The sequence below is a fragment of the Oncorhynchus masou genome, chromosome 30 (assembly GCF_036934945.1).
Source record: "Oncorhynchus masou masou isolate Uvic2021 chromosome 30, UVic_Omas_1.1, whole genome shotgun sequence".
Taxonomy (NCBI): Eukaryota; Metazoa; Chordata; class Actinopteri; order Salmoniformes; family Salmonidae; genus Oncorhynchus; species Oncorhynchus masou.
Window position 1 is genome coordinate 42,724,537 of NC_088241.1, and position 22,247 is coordinate 42,746,783.

A 22,247-nucleotide genomic window follows, 5' to 3' on the forward strand; every position below is an offset into this window, starting at 1 on the left:
ATGTTCATTTGGTCATTTAGCAGATGGTTCTCTAACAACAGAAAATGATCAAAGTGCTTCAAAAGCAAAGTAAACAAGTAATATTAAAAATCACAATTAAGGCTACAACAAGTTGCTACAACAACCATTACCTGTAGTTCACTGGGACCTCTCCATAGCCCCTGTGACCTCCATGGCCCCCTCTCATAAGCGGAGCTCTCTTGGGGGGATATGATGGGGGAGGGATATAACCCGGAGGATCCGTGCCGGACCCTCCATCTTGTGAATAATAGTCCAGCCTGGGGTCACCCATCCTGGGGTGGGGGAGGGGGGTTCTGTCCCTGGCCTGGGGCTGTGGAGTTGATGCTGCTGCTGGGTCTCCTGACAGCGTCTCAGAACTCCCCCGGGTCTGCTGGTGCACCTCGTAGGACGGAGGCCGCAGGGGACGGCTGAACCGGGTCTTTGGTACCAGAGAGGCCTGGCTAAGCTGGCTGGCCATACTAGCCTGACTGGATGGTCTGCTGTCATTCTCAGACCACCTGTCCCTGTCCCCTGTCCCAGCCTGGTTGTGGTTATATCTGTTGTAAGGGTCGTGATGGGACCCTGGATGGCCGTTGACCTTCCTGTATACGTCCTGCCCAGACCCAACAGACCCAGACATGGCCACGTATTGCAGGCTGTCCGGCGGCAGCATTCGGGGCAGAGACTGGGACTTCCCTTTGTTCCTGGGCCCCATTACAACCACAGCGCCATCCGGTGTCCGGAGGTGGCGCTGCTGCAGTTGCTGCTGCTCCTGAGCCCGAGCCCAACTGTCGCCCTCGCTGTCCGAGAGCTGGCGGGCGAAGCTGACCACGGCGGGTCGCCACTCGTCCGTGCCCAGGCTCTGACACTTCCTCTCCACGGCAGCCGTCGTCCACTGCTGCAGCGCTGCCTCTCTCTGCTTGGAGCGGGACTGGACTGCCCAACGCTGCCTCTCACGCTGCTGCCGCTGATCCTCTGGGGGCACCTAGACAGACAGAGGACAACAATGGAAATCAATCTTTGTATAGGTCTCAAACGACAACCTAGTCCCTATGTAGTGCAATACCTTTGATCCAGGGCCTATGGGGAATAGGGTGCCATTTGGAACACGCATTATTGTGTCATCCTCAGTGGTTTTACTTATCATTACACTAGGTCTTTTAAAAAGGTCAAATAACCTAATCACAGATTTAAAATCACCTCCTTTCTCTGTGGCTGCTGCACCCCCTCTGACCTATAGCCTCCTCCTCGAGGTTCTCTGAAGTCAGCGTAATCCAGGAGAACACTGAAGTCCTGGCCTCTCCTCCTCCAGTAGGACACGTCTCGGTGGCCCCTGGACTCTGAATACACCCCTCTGGGCCCCTCACAGAACCTAGAACACAGAGAAGACAACACAGTATTAGAACCTAGAACACACAGAACACAGTATTAGAACACCGTATAAGAACCTAAAACGCAAAGAACGCAGACTATTAGAAACTAGAGCACTCATACAGTGCCGTCAGAAAGTGTTCAGACCTCTTGACCTTTTCCACATTGTTTCTTTACAGCCTTATTTTAAAATGTATTAAATTGTTTCCCCCCCTCATCAATCTACAGACTATACCCCATAATGACAAAGCAAAAACAGGTTTTTAGAAATGTTTGCTAAATTATTAAAAATAAATATCTGAAATATGGCATTTACAGCATTGAGTCTTCTTGGGTATGACACTACAAGCTTGGCACACCTGTATTTGGGGAGTTTATACCATTCTTCTCTGCAGATCCTCTTAAGCTCTGTCAGGTTGGATGGGGTGCGTTGCTGCACAGCTATTTTCAGGTCTCTCCAGAGATGTTAGAGCGGGTTCAAGTCCGGGCTCTGGCTGGGCCACTCAAGGACATTTAGAGAAGCCAGAAGCTTGTCTGGAAGCCACTCCTGCATTGTCTTGCCAGTGTGCTTAAGGTCATTGTCCTGTTTGAAAGTGAACCTTCGCCCCAGTCTGAGGTCATGGGCAGGTTTTCATCAAGGAGCTCTCTGTACTTCGCTCCGTTCATCTTTGCCTTGACCCTGACTAGTCTCCCAGTCCATGCTGCTGAAAAACATCCAGACAGCATGATGCTGCCATCACCATGCTTCACCGTAGGGATGGTGCCAGGTTTCCTCCAGATGTGACGCTTGGCATTCAGACCAAAGAGTTCAATCTTGGTTTTATCAGATCAGAGAATCTTGTTTCTCATGGTCTGAGAGTCCTTTAGGTGCCATTTGGCAAACTCCAAGCGGGCTATCATGTGGCTTTTACTGAGGAGCACTGTCTGTCTGGCCACTCTACCATCAAAGTCTGATTGATTGGTGGAGAGCTGCAGAGATGGTTGTCCTTCTGGAAGGTTCTCCCATCTCTACAGAGGAACTCTAGAGCCCTGTCAGAGTGACCATCAGGTTCTTGGCCCTTCTCCCCCGATTGCTCAGTTTGGCTGGTCGGCCAGCTCGAGGAAGAGTCTTCCATTTAAGAACGGTGGAGGCCACTGTGTTCTTGGGGACCGTCAATGCTGCAGAAATGTTTTGGTACCCTTCCCCAGATCTGTGCCTCGACACAATCCTGTTTCGGAGCTCTACGGACAATTCCTTCGACCACATGGCTTGATTTTTGCTCAGACTTGCACTGTCAACTGTGGGATCTTATATTAGACAGGCGTGTGCCTTTCCAAATCATGTCCAATCAATTGAATTTACCACAGATGGACTCCAATCAAGTTGTAGAAACATCTCAAGGATGATCAATGGAAACAGGATGCACTGGAGCTTAATTTCGAGTCTCATAGCAAAGGGTCTGAAAACTTATGTAAATAGGTGTTTTTATTTTATATGTGCAAATATATGTGCAAATATTTCTGAAAACTTGTTTTTGCTTTGTCATGTGTATATTGCTGAATATATTATATAATACATTTTTGAATAAGGCTGTAACATAACAAAATATGCAAAAAGTCAAGGGGTCTGAATACTTTCCGAAGGCACTGTAACCCAGTATTAGAATGTAGAACACAAAGAACACAGTATTAGAACCTAGAATACACAGAGTATAAGAACCCAGAACACACTATTAGAACACACAGTAGTTGATCCTAGAACACACAGTAATAGAACACACAGAAATAGAACCTAGAAACCTAGAACACACACAGGACACATCAGGAATAATTCTACAGCAAGATGTCATTGAGGCCCTCTTCCACTGGAGGGAGTCAGAACACTACTGGTAGAGGAATAGAGACATCAGTGGTCTGTCTCTCCCCATCTCTAAAGGCTAATGTAGAATGGAAGGGCTGCTGCTGTGTGACCATTAGAGATACACACGCATAATGCAAGCCAACTCCCAGTCTCTGGATAGGACATAGGCCTAGTTACAGCTATTTCTGGATATTGCTACTGTACATGCAAACAAACATGACATGTGTGCACCCTACGGTCTGAGAGAAGCTGATTCTCCATGCTTTTTTCATGTTCTGTCAGGGTAGTCAGCCGTGAGAATTAAGTTCCACTGCATCCCTTATCTTATATTACAGCCTAGTTAGTCAATAGTAAGTGGATAGCATCTGCACCTCCTAGTGGAAAGAGGAGGTATTTTCCATATTTTCCTTCAACAACTAAGCTAAAAACACCCCAGCAACAACCATTGTAAAAAGTGTCACGTATATGATTTTAATGCTTACATTTTCTAATCAAATGCACTGTTTGCACTTGAGGCAAGGTTAGGCTATGCAGGTTGAATTATATATGCCTAATATAATCAATGTTACCATTGTGTAATATTCAAGGTCAAATCCCTGTTCTATGAGCAAATATGAAAAACAACAAATGTAAAAATATATACATAAAAAAATAGTATATAGTAGTATACAATTGAGTGTCATTGAGTACTGATATCATAGAATTACATAGAGAATGAATTCATCTACAGAGCTATACAATACACAAACCTCCAGCACTGCTACTGCAACTAGGCTACTCAAGCTGAAAGGACAGACGAAAGAATGAGTGTCTCTGTAAAAATCCTACATTTTAACACCAAGGGACATTCCCCCGGAAAGGTTGCCATTGCATAACACCTTAACTGAACTAAGAATAGCAGGCAGCATCTCTTCTCCATATTTAAATGCTGCGTGCATTATTAATGTTGAATGCGTTATATAAGGAAGGTTCGATGTGAAGCGATGGAGAGAGGGGCTATCGATAGCCTACTACTGATCGGGGTTTTAAAACAGGCAGACGTCCCTATCTGTCTACATGCGTCCCAAATGGCATCCTATTCCCTATATGGGTCATTCTACAGAAGTGGTGCAAATTGGGGGTTGGAAAAAAATGAACATTTGTATCCTGTTTTTCCCAAACTTTCAGCACACGTCTTCCAACATATGTTGCAGTTGAAAGTTTACATACACCTTAGCCAAATACATTTAAGTTTTTCACAATTCCTGACATTTAATCCTGGTAAAAAAATTCCTTGTTTTAGGTCAGTTTGGATCACCACCTTATTTTAAGAATGTGAAATGTCAGAATAATAGTAGAGAGAGTGATTTATTTCAGCTTTTATTTCTTTCATCACATTCCCAGTGGGTCAGAAGTTTACATACACTCAATTAGTATTTGGTAGCATTGCCTCTAAATTATTTAACTTGGGTCAAATGTTTTGGGTAGCCTTCCACAAGCTTCCCACAATAAATTGGGTGAATTTTGGCCCATTCCTCCTGACAGAGCTGGTGTAACTGAGTCAGGTTTGTAGGCCTTCTTGCTCGAACACGCTTTTCAGTTCTGCCCACAAATTTGCTATAGGATTGAGGTCAGGACTTTGTGATGGCCACTCCAATACCTTGACTTTGTTGTCCTTAAGCCATTTTGCCACAACTTTGGAAGAATGCTTGGGGTCATTGTCCATTTGGAAGACCCGTTCGCGACTAAGCTTTATCTTCCTGACTGATGTCTTCCTTCAATATATCCACATCATATTCCTTTCTCATGATGCCATCTATTTTGTGAAGTGCACCAGTTCATCCTGCAGTAAAGCATCCCCACAACATGATGCTGCCACCCCCTTGCTTTACGGTTGGGATAGTGTTCTTCAGCTTGCAAGCCTCCCCCTATTTGCTCCAAACATAACAATGGTAATTAAGGCCAAACAGTTCTATTTTTGTTTCATCAGACCAGAGTACGATCTTTGTCCCCATGTGCAGTTGCAAACCGTAGTCTGGTTTTTTTTCGGCATTTTTTGGAGCAGTGCTTTCTTCCTTGCTGAGTGGCCTTGCAGGTTATGTCGATATAGGACTCTTTTTACTGTGGATATAGATACTTTTGTACCCGTTTCCTCCAGCATCTTCACAAGGTCCTTTTCTGTTGTTCTGGGATTTATTTGCACTTTTTGCACCAAAGTACATTTATCTCTAGGAGACAGAAAGCGTCTCCTTCCTGAGCGGAATGACGGCTGCGTGGTCCCATGGTGTTTATACTTGCGTACTATTGTTTGTACAGACGAACATTGTACCTTCAGGTGTTTGGAACTTGCTCCCAAGGATGAACCAAACTTTGTGTTTTTTTCCTGATGTCATGGCTGATTTCTTTAGATTTTCCCATGATGTCAAGCAAAGAGGCACTGAGTTTGAAGGTAGGCCTTGAAATACGTCCACAGGTACACCTCCAATTGATTCAAATGATGTCAATTAGCCTATCAGAAGCTTCTAAAGCCATGACATAATTTTCTGGAATTTTCCAAGCTGTTTAAAGGCAGTCAACTTAGTGTATGTAAACTTCTGACCCACTGGGATTGTGATACAGTGAATTATAATTATAAAATGACTTGTGTCATGCAAAGTCAATGTCCTAACCGACTTGCAAAAACTGTAGTTTGTTCACAAGAAATTTGTGGAGTGGTTGTAAAACGAGTTTTAATGACTCCAACCTAAGTGTATGTAAACCTCTGACTGTACATACTATTCACACACATTTGTTTGCATTGCATATTTGAAATACTTAGCTGAATTCCTTACCATCCCATTAAATTGGCCAGGTCCAAAACATACTGATAATGTTTCAGTAAAGGGAGAATCATGCACAGTATTGATCATTTTGATTAACCTTCTATTACAGTTACATTTTAGAAATTGTATTTGCATACCAAATTACCAAAATGGTAAAAACATGATTTAACCTGATTTTCTAAACCTTCAAATTGAAATTTAGAGAAATATCATCTCTATTGTTCTCTGTAAAATGTTCAATGTTGATTGTATATATTTGAAACTTGTTGATTGATTGATTTACTTATGCATCTAATTAAATATGTTGTTGGATGCTTAAATTGTCAATTTACCTATCTTTATTTTGGAAAAATAACATCTGTTTCGGTGTAAATCCTACAGATAAATGGAGGACTCATTTTAGTATACAGTGCCTTGCGAAAGTATTCGGCCCCCTTGAACTTTGCAACCTTTTGCCACTTTTCAGGCTTCAAACAAAGATATAAAACTGTATTTCTTTTGTGAAGAATCAACAACAAGTGGGACACAATCATGAAGTGGAACGACATTTATTGGATATTTCAAACTTTTTTAACAAATCAAAAACTGAAAAATTGGGCATGCAAAATTATTCAGCCCCTTTACTTTCAGTGCAGCAAACTCTCTCCAGAAGTTCAGTGAGGATCTCTGAATGATCCAATGTTGACCTAAATGACTAATGATGATAAATACAATCCACCTGTGTGTAATCAAGTCTCCGTATAAATGCACCTACACTGTGATAGTCTCAGAGGTCCGTTAAAAGCGCAGAGAGCATCATGAAGAACAAAGAACACACCAGGCAGGTCCGAGATACTGTTGTGAAGAAGTTTAAAGCCGGATTTGGATACAAAAAGATTTCCCAAGCTTTAAACATCCCAAGGAGCAATGTGCAAGCGATAATATTGAAATGGAAGGAGTATCAGACCACTGCAAATCTACCAAGACCTGGCCGTCCCTCTAAACTTTCAGCTCATACAAGGAGAAGACTGATCAGAGATGCAGCCAAGAGGCCCATGATCACTCTGGATGAAGTGCTGAGATCTACAGCTGAGGTGGGAGACTCTGTCCATAGGACAACAATCAGTCATATATTGCACAAATCTGGCCTTTATGGAAGAGTGGCAAGAGGAAAGCCATTTCTTAAAGATATCCATAAAAAGTGTTGTTTAAAGTTTGCCACAAGCCACCTGGGAGACACACCAAACATGTGGAAGAAGGTGCTCTGGTCAGATGAAACCAAAATTGAACTTTTTGGCAACAATGCAAAACGTTATGTTTGGCGTAAAAGCAACACAGCTCATCACCTTGAACACACACCATCCCCACTGTCAAACATGGTGGTGGCAGAAATCATGGTTTGGGCCTGCTTTTCTTCAGCAGGGACAGGGAAGATGGTTAAAATTGATGGGAAGATGGATGGAGCCAAATACAGGACCATTCTGGAAGAAAACCTGATGGAGTCTGCAAAAGACCTGAGACTGGGACGGAGATTTGTCTTCCAACAAGACAATGATCCAAAACATAAAGCAAAATCTACAATGGAATGGTTCAAAAATAAACATATCCAGGTGTTAGAATGGCCAAGTCAAAGTCCAGACCTGAATCCAATCGAGAATCTGTGGAAAGAACTGAAAACTGCTGTTTACAAACTTTCGCAAGGCACTGTAGATATTGCCATTCAGGGCTTCCACCATTTAAAAGTAAGCTGGGTGGGGATTCCTATGGGTTGGGAGTGATCAGATCAGCCAATGATCAGAGAGCATTGTCTTCTTCAAATTGGGTTGCCTATGGTTTGTAAACCAAAAACTAAGGTAATATCCTAGAGCCAAGACCAAGAGTCCATGGGCCCTTTCTTCAATTGTAAGAAACTTAAGTAAACTTGAGTAAAGTACAGTACAATAGATTACAGTACAGTAAGGTACAGTACAATAGATTACAGTACAGTAAGGTACAGTACAATAGATTACAGTACAGTAAGGTACAGTACACTGTGGCACATTAGACTTTTTTTATGGGGGGTGTTTTACCCCCTTTTTCTCTCCAATTTTCAATCTTGTCTCATCGCTGCAACTCCCCAAAGGGATTGGTAGAAGCGAAGGTGGAGTCTTGCGTCCTCCGAAACATGACCCGCCTAACTGCGCTACTTAACAACCGCCAGCTTCACCCGGAAGCCAGCCGCACCAATGTGTAGGAGGAAACACTGTTCAACTGGCGACCAGGGTCACCCCGCAAACTCCCGGCCCGCCACAAAGAGTGGCTAGAGCGCGATGAGCCAAGTAAAGCCACACCAGCCAAACCCTCCGTTAATCCGGACGACGCTGGGCCAATTGTGTGCCGTCCTATGGGACTCCCAGCCACGGCCGGCTGTGGCACAGCCCAGAAATGAACCTGGGTCTGTAGTAAACACTTCTAGCACTGCGCCACTCGGGAGGCCCCAGACGTCTATGTTTTGACCAAATAGATGTAAATGTTTGGGCTCTTGGAGGGGTGGAGCCCCCCTGCTGGCTATGCAACTTAATACACTACACTTTTTCCTGAAGTGTGCACTTGTCCACTACCCACATGGTGCTCCTCTGTAGCTCAGTTGGTAGAGCATGGCGCATGCAACTTTATAATGGAGATAGCCTCAATGGCGCGGTCTGTGCTGTCACAGACACCATAATGGCACAGATACAAAGATGAGACCTCTATATATCTCTATGGTGTCAATTGTTACGGCTGGGACAATTTTGGTCTGGACACAAGTAACATATGGCTGGCTATCTTTCATTTGGACAGATGTACATCCCAGCAAATATACAGTGGGGCAAAAAAGTATTTAGTCAGCCACCAATTGTGCAAGTTCTCCCACTGAAAAAGATGAAAGAGGCCTGTAATTATCCTCATAGGTACACTTCAACTATGACAGACAAAATGAGAAAAAAAATCCAGAAAATCACATTGTAGAATTTTTTATGAATTTATTTGCAAATTATGGTGGAAAATAAGTATTTGGTCACCTACAAACAAGCAAGATTTCTGTCTCTCACAGACCTATAACTTCTTCTTTAATTAAGAGGCTCCTCTGTCCTCCACTCATTACCTGTATTAATGGCACCTTCTTGAACTTGTTATTAGTATAAAAGACACCTGTCCACAACCTCAAACAGTTACACTACAAACTCCACTATGGCCAAGACCAAAGAGCTGTCAAAGAACACCAGAAACAAAATTGTAGACCTGCATCAGGCTGGGAAGACTGAATCTGCAATAGGTAAGCAGCTTGGTTTGAAGAAATCAACTGTGGGAGCAATTATTAGGAAATGGAAGACATATAAGACCACTGATAATCTCCCTCGATCTGGGGCTCCACGCAAGATCTCACCCCGTGGGTTCAAAATGATCACAAGAACGGTGAGCAAAAATCCCAGAACCACACGGGGGGACCTAGTGAATGACCTGTAGAGAGCTGGGACCAAAGTAACAAAGCCTACCATCAGTAACACACTACGCCACCAGGGACTCAAATCCTGCAGTGCCAGATGTGTCTCCCTGCTTAAGCCAGTACATGTCCAGGCCCGTTGGAAGTTTGCTAGAGAGCATTTGGATGATCCAGAAGAAGATTGGGAGAATGTCATATGGTCAGATGAAACCAAAATAGAACTTTTTGGTAAAAACTAAACTCGTCGTGTTTGGAGGACAAAGAATGCCGAGTTGCATCCAAAGAACACCATACCTACTGTGAAGCATGGGGGTGGAAACATCATGCTTTGGAGCTGTTTTTCTGCAAAGGGACCAGGATGACTGATCCGTGTAAAGGAAAGAATGAATGGGGCCATGTATAGTGAGATTTTGAGTGAAAACCTCCTTCCATCAGCAAGGGCATTGAAGATGAAACGTGGCTGGGTCTTTCAGCATGACAATGATCCCAAACACACCGCCTGGTCAACGAAGTGGCTTCGTAAGAAGCATTTAAAGGTCCTGGAGTGGCCTAGCCAGTCTCCAGATCTCAACCCCATAGAAAATCTTTGGAGGGAGATCAAAGTCCGTGTTGCCCAGCAACAGCCCCAAAACATCACTGCTCTAGATGAGATCTGCATGGAGGAATGGGCCAAAATACCAGCAACAGTGTGTGAAAACCTTGTGAAGACTTACAGAAAACGTTTGACCTCTGTCATTGCCAACAAAGGGTATATAACAAAGTATTGAGATAAACTTTTGTTATTGACCAAATACTTATTTTCCACCATAATTTGCAAATAAATTTATTAAAAATCCTATAATGTGATTTTCTGGATTTTTTTATCGCAATTTGTCTGTCATAGTTGAAGTGTACCTATGATGAAGATTACAGGCCTCTCTCATCTTTTTATGTGGGAGAACTTGCACAATTGGTGGCTGACTAAATACTTTTTTGCCCCACTGTATTAGTCCCAAATCCTACTTTACATATTTCTTGATATATTAGATGTTCGGTAGTGACACTTCTTAAAAAAACATGAAGATTTACCAACTTGCTTACTCATTTTTTCCAAAATATCTGCAGGCTACTCACCATGTGGCTATTCTGGAGAGGGGTGCAATCCCATCACCTGGTGATATGTGTAGGGGTGTGGCTTAAGGTACATTAAATGCTACAGTCTTTTAATGTGCTTGTTACGGTGGGACAGCATTTTTTAGAGAGATTTTTTACAAAATACATCAATATTTTAAAATGTAATAATAGAATAACTGAAGGCCTAGTGGTTAGAGCGTTGGGCCAGTAACCGAAAGGTTGGTGGATCAAATCCCCGAGCTGCCAAGGTCAAAATCTGTCGTTCTGCCTCTGAACAAGGCAGTTAACCCACTGTTCCTAGGCCGTCATTGTAAATAAGAATTTGTTCTTAACTGACTTGCCTAGTTAAATAAAGGTAAAATAAAAAATAGTGCACTTCCTTAGTGCACTATAAAGGAAGAGTGCCATTTGGGATGTAAAATCTGTCTGCAGAACTGGGCATGCTCAGACAGATGTTGGCGCTGGGGTCTATCATCAGCAGTAGTAGCAGCAGTTCTAGTCTGTTTACAACACAACTGTCCCATGTGGCAGATTAAGACTCCAGAACACATTACCCCAACTCCCTGTCTACTGGCTTTACCGGAAAGGGAGGGAGGGAAAGATAAAAAGAAAGGGAGAAATAGAGGTGAGAGAGGGAGAGAATCTGTGGTGCAGCATCCCAATGCAGAACTCCTATACTGACTGACTCCACCTTTGCATGACTATGTGCCAAACAAGATTCCTGCAACAGACCAACTGTATGGTTAACAACATGCAAGCGAGAGATGTCAAGATTGCATGCAATGATAAAAAAAAAAATGGAAAACAACACTAGCATTCCAAAAGATTAAGTAGACGGACTCACCCGCTATCTGTCGTGAGAGAATCGCCCAAGGAGTGGGTGTCACCTTGGTTACCGCTGTCGGCTTCCCTCCTCTGTGGTTGGCTGTTCCTGTCCCTCCATGCATTGTCAGTGTGACTCGAGGAGTAGCTTTTGGTTGGGGCTGGTGGCTGGGGCTTCCTGCAGTTATTGTTGCCGTACACATATACCCCCGGCGCAGAGTCTATCTCATACCCGTTCACCGTGCCGTGACCACCACCAGACCGGCTCTCTAAGATCTCCTGGCGACAGGAGGAAGGGTCGCCGTAACGCTTGTTATCGTAGGAGGACGGGGGGGTGGGGGAGACTGCAGTGGGGGCGGTAGAGGTGTTTTGGGGCAGCTTGTATCCATGAGAGATAAGCAGGTCCTCCACGCTGTACATGGTCGCATTTGTTTTGCTGGTGTTGTTTTTGAAAGAGGGGCGGGTGGGGGGCGTCACTCAGACCTGGTTGCTAGACGCAGCGAAAGGAGCCCGAGCACAGCTGCACAGCTGACTGGCCATCACTGGGAAAACAGGAGAGAAAGAGAGATAGATAAAGAGCGGGGGGGGGGGGGGTGGGTTTTAAAACAATTATCCCTCTGTCTCCATATCATTCTCTTTAGAGTACTGCCCAACTGGACGGAGAAGAGGGGAGAGGCGAGAACAAAACCCCCCGTTTCAAAGCCTCCGCTCCCTTCACCACAAACCAACCGCTCTGTCTGCCTCCCTCTCCTCTCCTTCCCTTCCCTCTCCTCTGCCCGACAACAGGACGCCCCTCTCCTCTCCCCATTCTTTCCCCGTCCTCTCCTCTCCTCCCCTTCTCTGCTCTCCTCTCTGCCCCACAACAGGAGTCTCTCCATCTCAGTCCGAGACAGAGGTCTGATACTAAGCCCACCACATGCAGACAGCGAGAGAGGAAAATCTCCAGCGCTAGTTAGAGCAACCCAAAATATCCTTATTATCAATAGTAATAACAGTGCTAGTGACACATATCATGTAATAACTATGTAATAATACCTGAACTGTAGAACTGTAGCCCTGAGGCAGCGGCTGGTTGGCTAGCCCATGTTTGGTAAATCAGCGGTGGGGATTGGGAGGGTAGTCAGTGTTGCAGTGGATCTTGATGTAACAGGCTAAGCGGTGCTCCCCTCATCTTGTGTTACTCAGCTTGCCTGCACCACCAGGACTGTGTGTGTGTGTGTGTGTGTGTGTTTGTGTTCCAGCCTCTATCCACATCCAAATCCTAATCTGGGGCGTAGCTATAATAATCACCCACCCAGCCAGCCAGGCATACAGCTCCAGAACACCCTGAGGATATTCCTGAATCCTGGGCATATGCCTGAAAGCCCCTGGGTAATATGAGTGGATTATACTCTGCCTGTATTGTAGTGACCTGTTAGTGATGTTTACAGCATCGTACCACTGGACAGATGCTAACGCTAGTCTCCGTGTCACTGTATACCAAACAAGAGTTAGCCTAGTTCAATGGTTCCCAACTTAAGGTATGTGTACCCTTGGGTGTACTTGGGCTATCCACAGGGGGTATTTGGGAAGACTTATAAAACCAAAGGCTTACTGGTAAAATGCACATGAGAGGATACTTTGTATGTCCAAACAGAGCTAAGAGTCGGGTACAGTAACCAAAAAAGATTAGGAATCACTGGCCTAGTTTATACCAACACCTTCTGGGATTATACTTAAAGCAGAGATAGGAGGACGAGCCTGTGGTAGTCTAGAGTAAATCACAGTGTTTCAATAAATAATATTCTACAAAGTATTGTATATAGACCATAGGCTGTATGAATCAAGCATCTCAGGTGCTAATCTAGGATTACCCCCGGCAAGCTAATCTTATTCATCGTGATCTAAACAACTGATCCTAAAAATCAGCACTGCCATTCTGAGATGCTTTTGGAATGCAGTTTCAGACTGGAGACGTCTTGTAGCGGTGTTGCGTTGCTCTATTGCCTTGCCTGCCGTCCACCACCTTAGTCGTGGTACTACCTAGGTGACTAACGGTCTCTCTAGGAGCGTGAAACACTGCCCGCTCTCTTTGTATGACCAGCCCACTAATACGATTATCTTTCTCATGTAAAACTTTAAACCTGTCAGTATTGGGGGATTGACTCTGGGCTCTGGCGCAGTGTTACTTTTTCCTGTTTTACTGTTGTCAACTGCATTTTGGTGGAGCATTTTCTTTCAGGCACATTTCTGTTAGAGTAGATATTTGTGAACATTGCACAAAATAAACACTGGATTTGATTACTGATGAATTAGCGCACTGTCAAACTCAGATTCAACTGCAAACTTGTTTTCACAATCTTGAACCCAAAATGATGCAAAGTCTCAATTAGATAGGCCTAAACGCCAAATGTATCCAAGCCATGCCAGATGTGACACTATGTGCAAACCACATTTTAACTGCAAACCCCATTCCATCTCTGCTAATGCAACTGGTAAAACAAAGAGTTCAACAGTTCAGTCAACCTAGGATAGCGTTGTCCTGTGACATTTCTCCCATTTCTAGCAGCAACAAGTGAAACGTTACACCATCCTGGACCCTGGTCTACACAGAGGCTGCTATTCCCTACGTCGTGCTTTTCCAATGAGACAGCGGGCCGCCAGTGTTTAATGTTAATGTTCGCTCTAGTGTTATTATATCACAACACTAAAGACTTGCAGAATCAACAACCTGCATCATTTGAGACTGTTGCTTTGTCAGTCGGTGTTAAAGTTCACAGTTAGCCATTGTTATGTAAATGCAAGCTGAAAGGTACCCAGGACCTTGCCTTGGCTCCAAGTCAGAGTAGATCTGCTGGAGCCATGGCCCAGTAAGACACGGGTGCTGGCTCGTGTAGATGGAAACAGAGCCTTTTGGGTGAAACACTGGAGTAAATCATTGGAAATACGCAATAGGGCACTACTTTTGGCACACATACATTATGTTCTTCTATCCTCGTGGGGACCTAAAATTAATTTCCATTCAAAATCCTATTTCCCTAACCATAAGCCTTACCATAACCATAACCCAATCCTTAAACCTTACTCCTAACCATAACCCCTAAGCTTAAAATAGCCTTTGTCCTCATGGGGTCGTGGGAAATGTCCTCATGAGGGAGAATTTTCCTTGTTTTAACTTTAGGTCCCCACAAGGATAGAAGAACCAACCCACAGACAGACAGACACTCACACGTGTAATTCGGCAATGTCATAATATAATCAAAACTGATTATGATCCATAACATATGCTGCCCGATGTAAGACATATTTAAACCCACAATCCTAATTCATGTCAGTCAGTAATCATCTCTAAATGGGCCTTATCTTCACCATCACCAGTCAACATCAGCATAAGTATTTCCTATTTCCCCTCTGTTCGTGACCCTCCTGGCTCCCAATCCCCCTTAGTCCCCCCCCCTCCTGCCCTAGCGTCCAACGGCGAGCTCAGTTTAAACATCACTAATTCTCTTACGCAATGGAATTACCATTTGATATCAAATAAAACTCCTGATTTCAGGCAACAGCAGCAGCCCCGGACAGCAACAACGGCCCACTTTCATTCCCTCTTTTCCTAACTCCACAACAACAACAACATTTGAGTTTTGTTAACAATACGTGCGTTGTGTTAGCTACTGACTTAGATCTTTAATGATCCTGGCAAGGAAACACTTCTACTGTTGTTGCTGCTGCTGTGGATTCTTGAAAAGTGCAGATCTGGTACTTTTTAATGATTTGACTCTGTCAAAATGAAATTAATGATCTTCTTTATGGATATCATGGAGGTCTAGCTAAGCTAAAAATAAGCTAAACCATATGCAGACCAAATCTGGCATTTCACAGCACTGTACTCTCTCTCACTCTATGTAGCCTAAAGAAAATGAATGTCGCCTAACACTCATTGACATTTCTTCAATCACAACCACTTGGTAGGCTAAATTAGATAACAAATACTAGATAAGAGTCCAAATAATAAATCAGCGTGTTTTCTGGTTTGACTGGTTTGTAATGAAATACAGTGCATTTGGAAAGTATTCAGACCCCTTGACTTTTTCAACATTTTGTTACATTGCAGGCTGATTCTAAAATGGATTAAATCGTTTCCCCCCCTCATCAATCAACACACAATACCCCATAATGACAAAGCGAAAACAGGTTTTTAGAAATGTTTGCAAATGTATAACCCCCCCCCCCCGCAAATATCAGTGTTAAATTGTTAAATAAGTATTCAGACCCTTTACTCAGTACTTTGTTGAAGCATCTCGGACAGCGATTACAACCTTGAGTCTTCTTGGGTATGATGCTACAAGCTTGGCACACCTGTATTTGGGGAGTTTCTCCCATTTTTCTCAGCAGATCCTCTTAAGCTCCATCAGGTTGGATGGGGAGCGTCGCTGCACAGCTATTTTCAGGTCTCTCCAAAGATGTTCGATCAGGTTCAAGTTTGGGCTCTGGCTGGGCCACTCAAGGACATTCAGTGACTTGTCCCGATGCCACTCCTACGTTGTCTTGGCTGTGTACTAAGGGTCGTTGTCCTGTTGGAAGTTGAACCTTCGCTCCAGTCTGAGGTCCTAAGTGCTTTGGAGCAGGTTTTCCTCAAGGATCACTCTGTACATTGCTCCGTTCAGCTTTCCCTCGATCCTGACTCCCTGCCGCTGAAAAACATCCCCTAAGCATGATGCTGCCACCACCATGCTTCACCATAGGGATGGAGCCAGGTTTCTTCCAGACGTGATGCTTGGCATTCCGGCCAAAGAGTTCAATCTTGGTTTCATCAGACCAGAGAATCTTGTTTCTCATGGTCTGAGATTCTTTAGGTGCCTTTTGGCAAACTTCCATCTATTAGGGGAAATACCAGTGTGTCATCACAGCAGAAAGATTTGTGAACTGTTGCCACAAGAAAATGGCAACCAGTGAAGAATAGACACCATTGTAAATACAACCCATATTTATGTTTTTTTTATTTTCCCTTTTGTACTTTAACTATTTGCACAACGTTGCAACACTGTATATAGCCACAATATGACATTTGAAATGTCTCTTTTCCTTTGGAACATTTGTGAGTATAATGTTTACTGCTGTTTACCGCCCTTGCTGTCTCTGCCTGGCCGGTTCCCCTCTTTCCACTGGGATTCTCTGCCTCTAACCCTATTACAGGGGCTGAGTAACTGGCTTAATGGGGCTCTCTCATACCATCCCTGGGAGGGGTGAGTCAAGTGAGTGGGTTGAGTCACTGATGTGGTCATCCTGTCTGGGTTGGCGGTTTAGGGTCAGTTTGTTATATCTGGAGTACTTCTCCTGTCCTATTCGGTGTCCTGTGTGAATTTAAGTGTGCTCTCTCTAATTCTCTCTTTCTCTCTCTCGGAGGACCTGAGCCCTAGGACCATGCCTCAGGACTACCTGACATGATGACTCCTTGCTGTCCCCAGTCCACCTGGCCGTGCTGCTGCTCCAGTTTCAACTGTTCTGCCTTATTATTATTGGACCATGCTGGTAATTTATGAACATTTGAACATCTTGGCCATGTTCTGTTATAATCGCCACCCGGCACAGCCAGAAGAGGACTGGCCACCCCACATAGCCTGGTTCTGTCAGGACCCGGTTACGAACCTGGGTCTCCGGAGTGAGAAACAGTCACTTAACCAACTGAGCCACGAATAGTCAGCAGAACCCAGAAGATGAGGCAGACACAGCAGTACTTAAGACGGTGTATTTAATAAAGTAAAAAGGAGAAGTCCTTAAATACAAAAATGGCAAATCCAAAAGGTGGTAGGAATAGCACAAAAAAGCCTCAAGAGACACTCAAAAACAAAAACAGAATTCCACAAGAGCATCCACCGGAATCGACAGGAAAACACAGAACACTAGGGCTGGGTGCTAACATACAAACACAGAGCACAGAACTGAGGGAAACTAAGGGTTTAAATACAATCAGGGGAAACGAGGTACAGGTGCAAATAATAATGGGGAACAAGGGAAAAAACATAAGGTCAAAAAGCACAATGGGGGCATCTAGTGACCAAAACCCGGAACAACCCTGGCCAAATCCTGACAGAATCCCCCCCCTAGGAACGGCTCCTGACGTTCTTACCAGCTCTCTCAGGGTGGAGGGCCCTGAACTGACAAATGAGGTCAGGATCCAGGATGTCTTTGGCAGGAACCCAGGAGCGCTCCTCGGGACCGTAGCCTTCCCAGTCCACCAGATACTGCCAGGACCGCTGCACCCGGCGGGAATCCAGTATCCGATGGACGGTATAAGCCGGCTGGCCTCCAATGACACGAGGCGGAGGGGGAGGTCTGTCTGCCAGGACAAGGGGAGAAAAAACAACAGGTTTTAACAATGAAATGTGAAATGTGGGATTAATCTTAAGGGATCTGGGTAAGTGTAGGCGATAAGAAACTGGGTTAACTCTCCTGGCAACCTTGAAGGGACCGATGTATTTTTGGGACAGCTTGCGAGACTCCACCCGTAGAGGTAAGTTTCTTGTGGAGAGCCAGACTCTCTGGCCGGGGCGCAGGGTAGGCCCGGGACGGCGACGTCTGTTGGCTTGTTGTTAGTACCTCTGTGAGGAACGCATAAGATTAAGACGGGTCTTCCTCCACATAAGCCGACAGCATCTGACGAACTTCAAGGCTGAAGGCACTCTGACTTCTGCCTCCTGGTCCGGGAACAATGGAGGAGCATAGCCAAACTGACACTCGTGCGGGGACATACCAGTGGAGGAGGAGCTCAAGGTGTTGTGCGCGTATTCGGCCCAAACAATAAAGGATGACCATGTGGACGGGTTGTCACGAGTCATACATCGGAGGGTGGTTTCCAGCTCTTGATTCATCCTCTCTGTTTGGCCGTTGGACTCCGGATGGTACCCTGAAGATAGACTGGCAGAAGCCCCCATGAGTTGGCAGAAGGCCTTCCAAAACCTTGAGGCGAACTGGGGACCTCTGTCAGAAACCATATCTTGAGGAATGCCGAAGACTCGGAACACATGATTAATTACCAACTCAGCCGTTTCCTTGGCAGAAGGTAACTTAGTCAGAGGGACGAACCAGGCCGCCTTTGAAAACCTGTCGATTATGACTAGGATAGTAGTATTGCCATGGGATGGAGGAAGTCCAGTAATAAAGTCCAATGAGATATGGGACCAGGGTCTGTGGGGAACAGGTAAAGGGTGAAGGAGTCCTTGAGGGCGGAGGTGAGAAGATTTGCCCTGGCAGCACACGGGACAGGCATTGACGAAAGTGGCAACGTCTTCTCTTATGGTAGGCCACCAGAACTTACGCTGGATGAACTCCAAGGTGCGACCTACGCCCGGATGACAGGTGAGGCGAGAGGAGTGCCCCCACAGAAGGACCTGAGTCCTCACTGCCTTGGGGACAAACAACCGATTGGCAGGACCTCCTTTCGGGTCCGGTTCGCTAGCTTGAGCACGTCTCACGGTATCCTCAACTTGCCACGAGATCGGAGCCACAATCTTAGCAGCAGGAAGGACAGGCATGTCCGTGTCATCTCGAATGGCAGGAGCGTAGACTCGGGACAGGGCATCCGGTTTGAGATTCTTCGACCCGGGCCGATAGGTGAGGATAAACTGGAATCGATTGAAGAAAAGAGACCATCTAGCTTGTCTAGAGTTCAACCGCTTCGCCTGCTGGATATACTCCAGATTTTTGTGGTCCGTAAGCACTTGAAACGGGTGAGAAGCCCCCTCGAGCCAGTGTCTCCATTCCTTCAATGCCATCTTAACCGCTAGGAGTTCACGATCCCCACATCGTAGTTCCTCTCAGTCGGGGTAAGCCGGTGTGAGAAGAAAGCGCACGGATGAAGCTTCTTGTCTTCACCCCTCTGAGACAGGACAGCTCCAACACCAACCTCTGATGCGTCTACCTCCACCACAAATGGTTCATCCGTAGTCGGTAGTATCAGGATGGGAGCAGAGAGAACGCGCTGCTTGAGTCCTTGGAAGGCCGTCTCAGCTTCTCTTCCCCACAAAAACCTTGCATTGCCACCCTTGGTTAAAGCTGAGAGAGGGGCTGCCACCAAGCTGAAGTTCTTGATGAACTTGCGGTAAAAGTTTGTGAAGCCCAGGAAACGCTGAACTTCCTTAACGGATTTGGGGGTGGGCCAATCCGCTACCGCCCCTACCTTCCTGGGGTCCATTTGGACTCGACCGGGTTCCACTACAAATCCCAGGAATTGTACTCGGGATGAATGGAATTCACATTTTTCCGGCTTAACGTACAGATGGCTGTCCAGGAGGAGTTTGAGTACTTGTCTGACATGCTTAGTGTGTTCTTGAAGGGAGCTCGAAAAGATGAGGATGTCATCCAAGTAAACGAACACAAATATGTTAAGCATATCCCTAAGCACATCGTTTATGAGCGCTTGGAACACCGCTGGGCCGTTGGTCAGGCCGAAGGGCATCACCAAGTATTCATAGTGACCAGTAGGCGTGTTGAAAGCGGTCTTCCACTCGTCACCAGGTCTGATCCGCACAAGATGGTATGCGTTCCGCAGGTCAAGCTTAGTGAAAACAACTGCTTCCTGGAGCAGCTCGAAGGCTGTGGCCATAAGGGGTAGCGGGTAATGGTTACGGACGGTTATGGCATTGAGTCCCCGGTAGTCGATGCAAGGACGTAATCCACCGTCTTTCTTGGCCACAAAGAAAAACCCTGCTCCCGCCGGGGAGGTGGATGGACGCATGAGGCCTGCTTCCAGAGCGTCCTTGATGTAGGTATCCATAGCAGCTCGTTCGGGTGGAGATAGGAAAAGATCCGACCCCTGGGGGGCAAGTGCCCGGAAACAGGTCGATGGGGCAATCGTAAGGTCTATGGGGTGGTAGCATGGTGGCCCTCTGTTTGCTAAACACCAGTTTGAGGTCATGGTAACACTCGGGAACTCGGGTCAGGTCGATGGATTCTAAAGACTCGGGAGTAGAACTCGGGAATTCTGGAAAATACAAGTAGCTTGGCACGTAGGACCCCACTGCTTGATAGTGCCCACAGACCAGTCGATGTGAGGGTTATGGCTGTGAAGCCAGGGGTATCCAAGGACGAGAGGGAACTCGGAACAGGAGATCAAATGAAAGTTCATCAATTCCTGGTGTTGTGAAACTGAAAGTCGCAAGGAGGTAGTGACATGAGTGACAAGTCCAGATCCCAAAGGGCTTCCATCCAATGTAGTGACCCTCATGGGTTCACTTAGAGGTTCAGAGGGAACGCCATTCTCCTTCGCCCAGACACCATCCATGAAGTTACCTGCGGCTCCAGAGTCTACCAAGGCTTGAAGGTGAAGCTTGTGGTTGTCCCAGGAGAGGGTGACTGGAATGAGCAGACGGGAGTTGGACGGATGGGAGGAGGTTATGTTTCCCGTTACAGTTCCCCCGGTCTGTACGGGACAGAGCGTTTCCCTGGAGCCCGGGACACGTGGAACGGAAATGGCCCGGTTTGCCGCAATATAGACAGCGTCGCTCCCTCATCCGGCGGTCTCTCTCAGCCTGGGAGATGCGTCCAATCTGCATGGGTTCCGATGGAGCCAGCGAGGATAAAGGTGGGGACTCGGAGCTGGGACTGATAGGGGCTAGAGGTCTACGGTTGAGTTCTCTCTCTCTCAGACGCTGGTCAATGCGTGAGGCCAACTTGATCAGGGACTCGAGATTGTCCGGTGGTTCCCGAGTGGCCAGTTCATCTTGGATAGTGTCGGAAAGGCCTTTCAGAAAGCACACCGTGAGCGCCTCGTTGTTCCAGCCACTTGCTGCTGCCACCGTGCGGAACTGGATGGCATAGTCCGTCACGCTGCGCCAACCTTGGTGGAGAGTCAGGAGCTGTTTGGCTGAGTCAGAACCACTGCTTGGGCCTTGAAACACACGTTTGAATTCCTCAGCAAAGGCAGAGTAGCTGGCACAGCAGGAACTATGGGCATCCCACACAGCAGTAGCCCAGGCCAGGGCTTTTTCCGACAGCAGGGTGATGATATAAGCGATCTTAGACAGGTCGGTGGGAAACGACGAGGGTTGTAGCTCAAAGGAGAGAGAACATTGGGTGAGAAACCCTTTACAAGCACTTGGATCACCTGAGAACCGTTGGGGAGGTGGAAGACGAGGTTCAGCCAGGGGGTTAACTGCCATGGGTACGTGAATCTGAGGTACTGGGACGGGAACTGTTGCCGGGGTAAGACGATCAGATATTTGCTCAATGGAAGTCAGCATCTCCAACAGAAGATGAGAATGTCTAGCCATTAAGGCCTCTTGCTGAACCAGGGCGGCTTCGTGGCGTTGGACAGTCTCCTGGTGGTGGGACAGCATGGCAAAAAGGTCCTGGGAACTGGCTGCCTCTGGGTTCATTTTTGGCTCTGTGTTTCTGTCAGGACCCGGTTACGAACCTGGGTCTCCGGAGTGAGAAACAGTCACTTAACCAACTGAGCCACGAATAGTCAGCAGAACCCAGAAGATGAGGCAGACACAGCAGTACTTAAGACGGTGTATTTAATAAAGTAAAAAGGAGAAGTCCTTAAATACAAAAATGGCAAATCCAAAAGGTGGTAGGAATAGCACAAAAAAGCCTCAAGAGACACTCAAAAACAAAAACAGAATTCCACAAGAGCATCCACCGGAATCGACAGGAAAACACAGAACACTAGGGCTGGTTGCTAACATACAAACACAGAGCACAGAACTGAGGGAAACTAAGGGTTTAAATACAATCAGGGGAAACGAGGTACAGGTGCAAATAATAATGGGGAAAAAGGGAAAAAACATAAGGTCAAAAAGCACAATGGGGGCATCTAGTGACCAAAACCCGGAACAACCCTGGCCAAATCCTGACAGGTTCCTCTCTAGGTTTCTTCCTA

At 45.9% G+C, this 22,247-nt stretch overlaps 1 protein-coding gene across 2 annotated transcripts in view; it reads right to left on the bottom strand.

Moving 5' to 3' along the window:
* Window positions 1–22,247, bottom strand: part of LOC135522631 (uncharacterized) — a 41,960-nt gene that overhangs the window by 8,100 nt on the left and 11,613 nt on the right. For both annotated transcript variants that reach the window (XM_064949075.1, XM_064949074.1), the window contains 3 exons: window positions 11,412–11,931; window positions 1,201–1,372; window positions 132–985 (listed from right to left, as the gene is read on the bottom strand). In XM_064949075.1, the coding sequence (XP_064805147.1) occupies window positions 132–985; window positions 1,201–1,372; window positions 11,412–11,809 (1,424 nt within the window). In that variant the 5' untranslated portion in view covers window positions 11,810–11,931. The remainder of the gene's footprint in view (window positions 1–131; window positions 986–1,200; window positions 1,373–11,411; window positions 11,932–22,247) is intronic.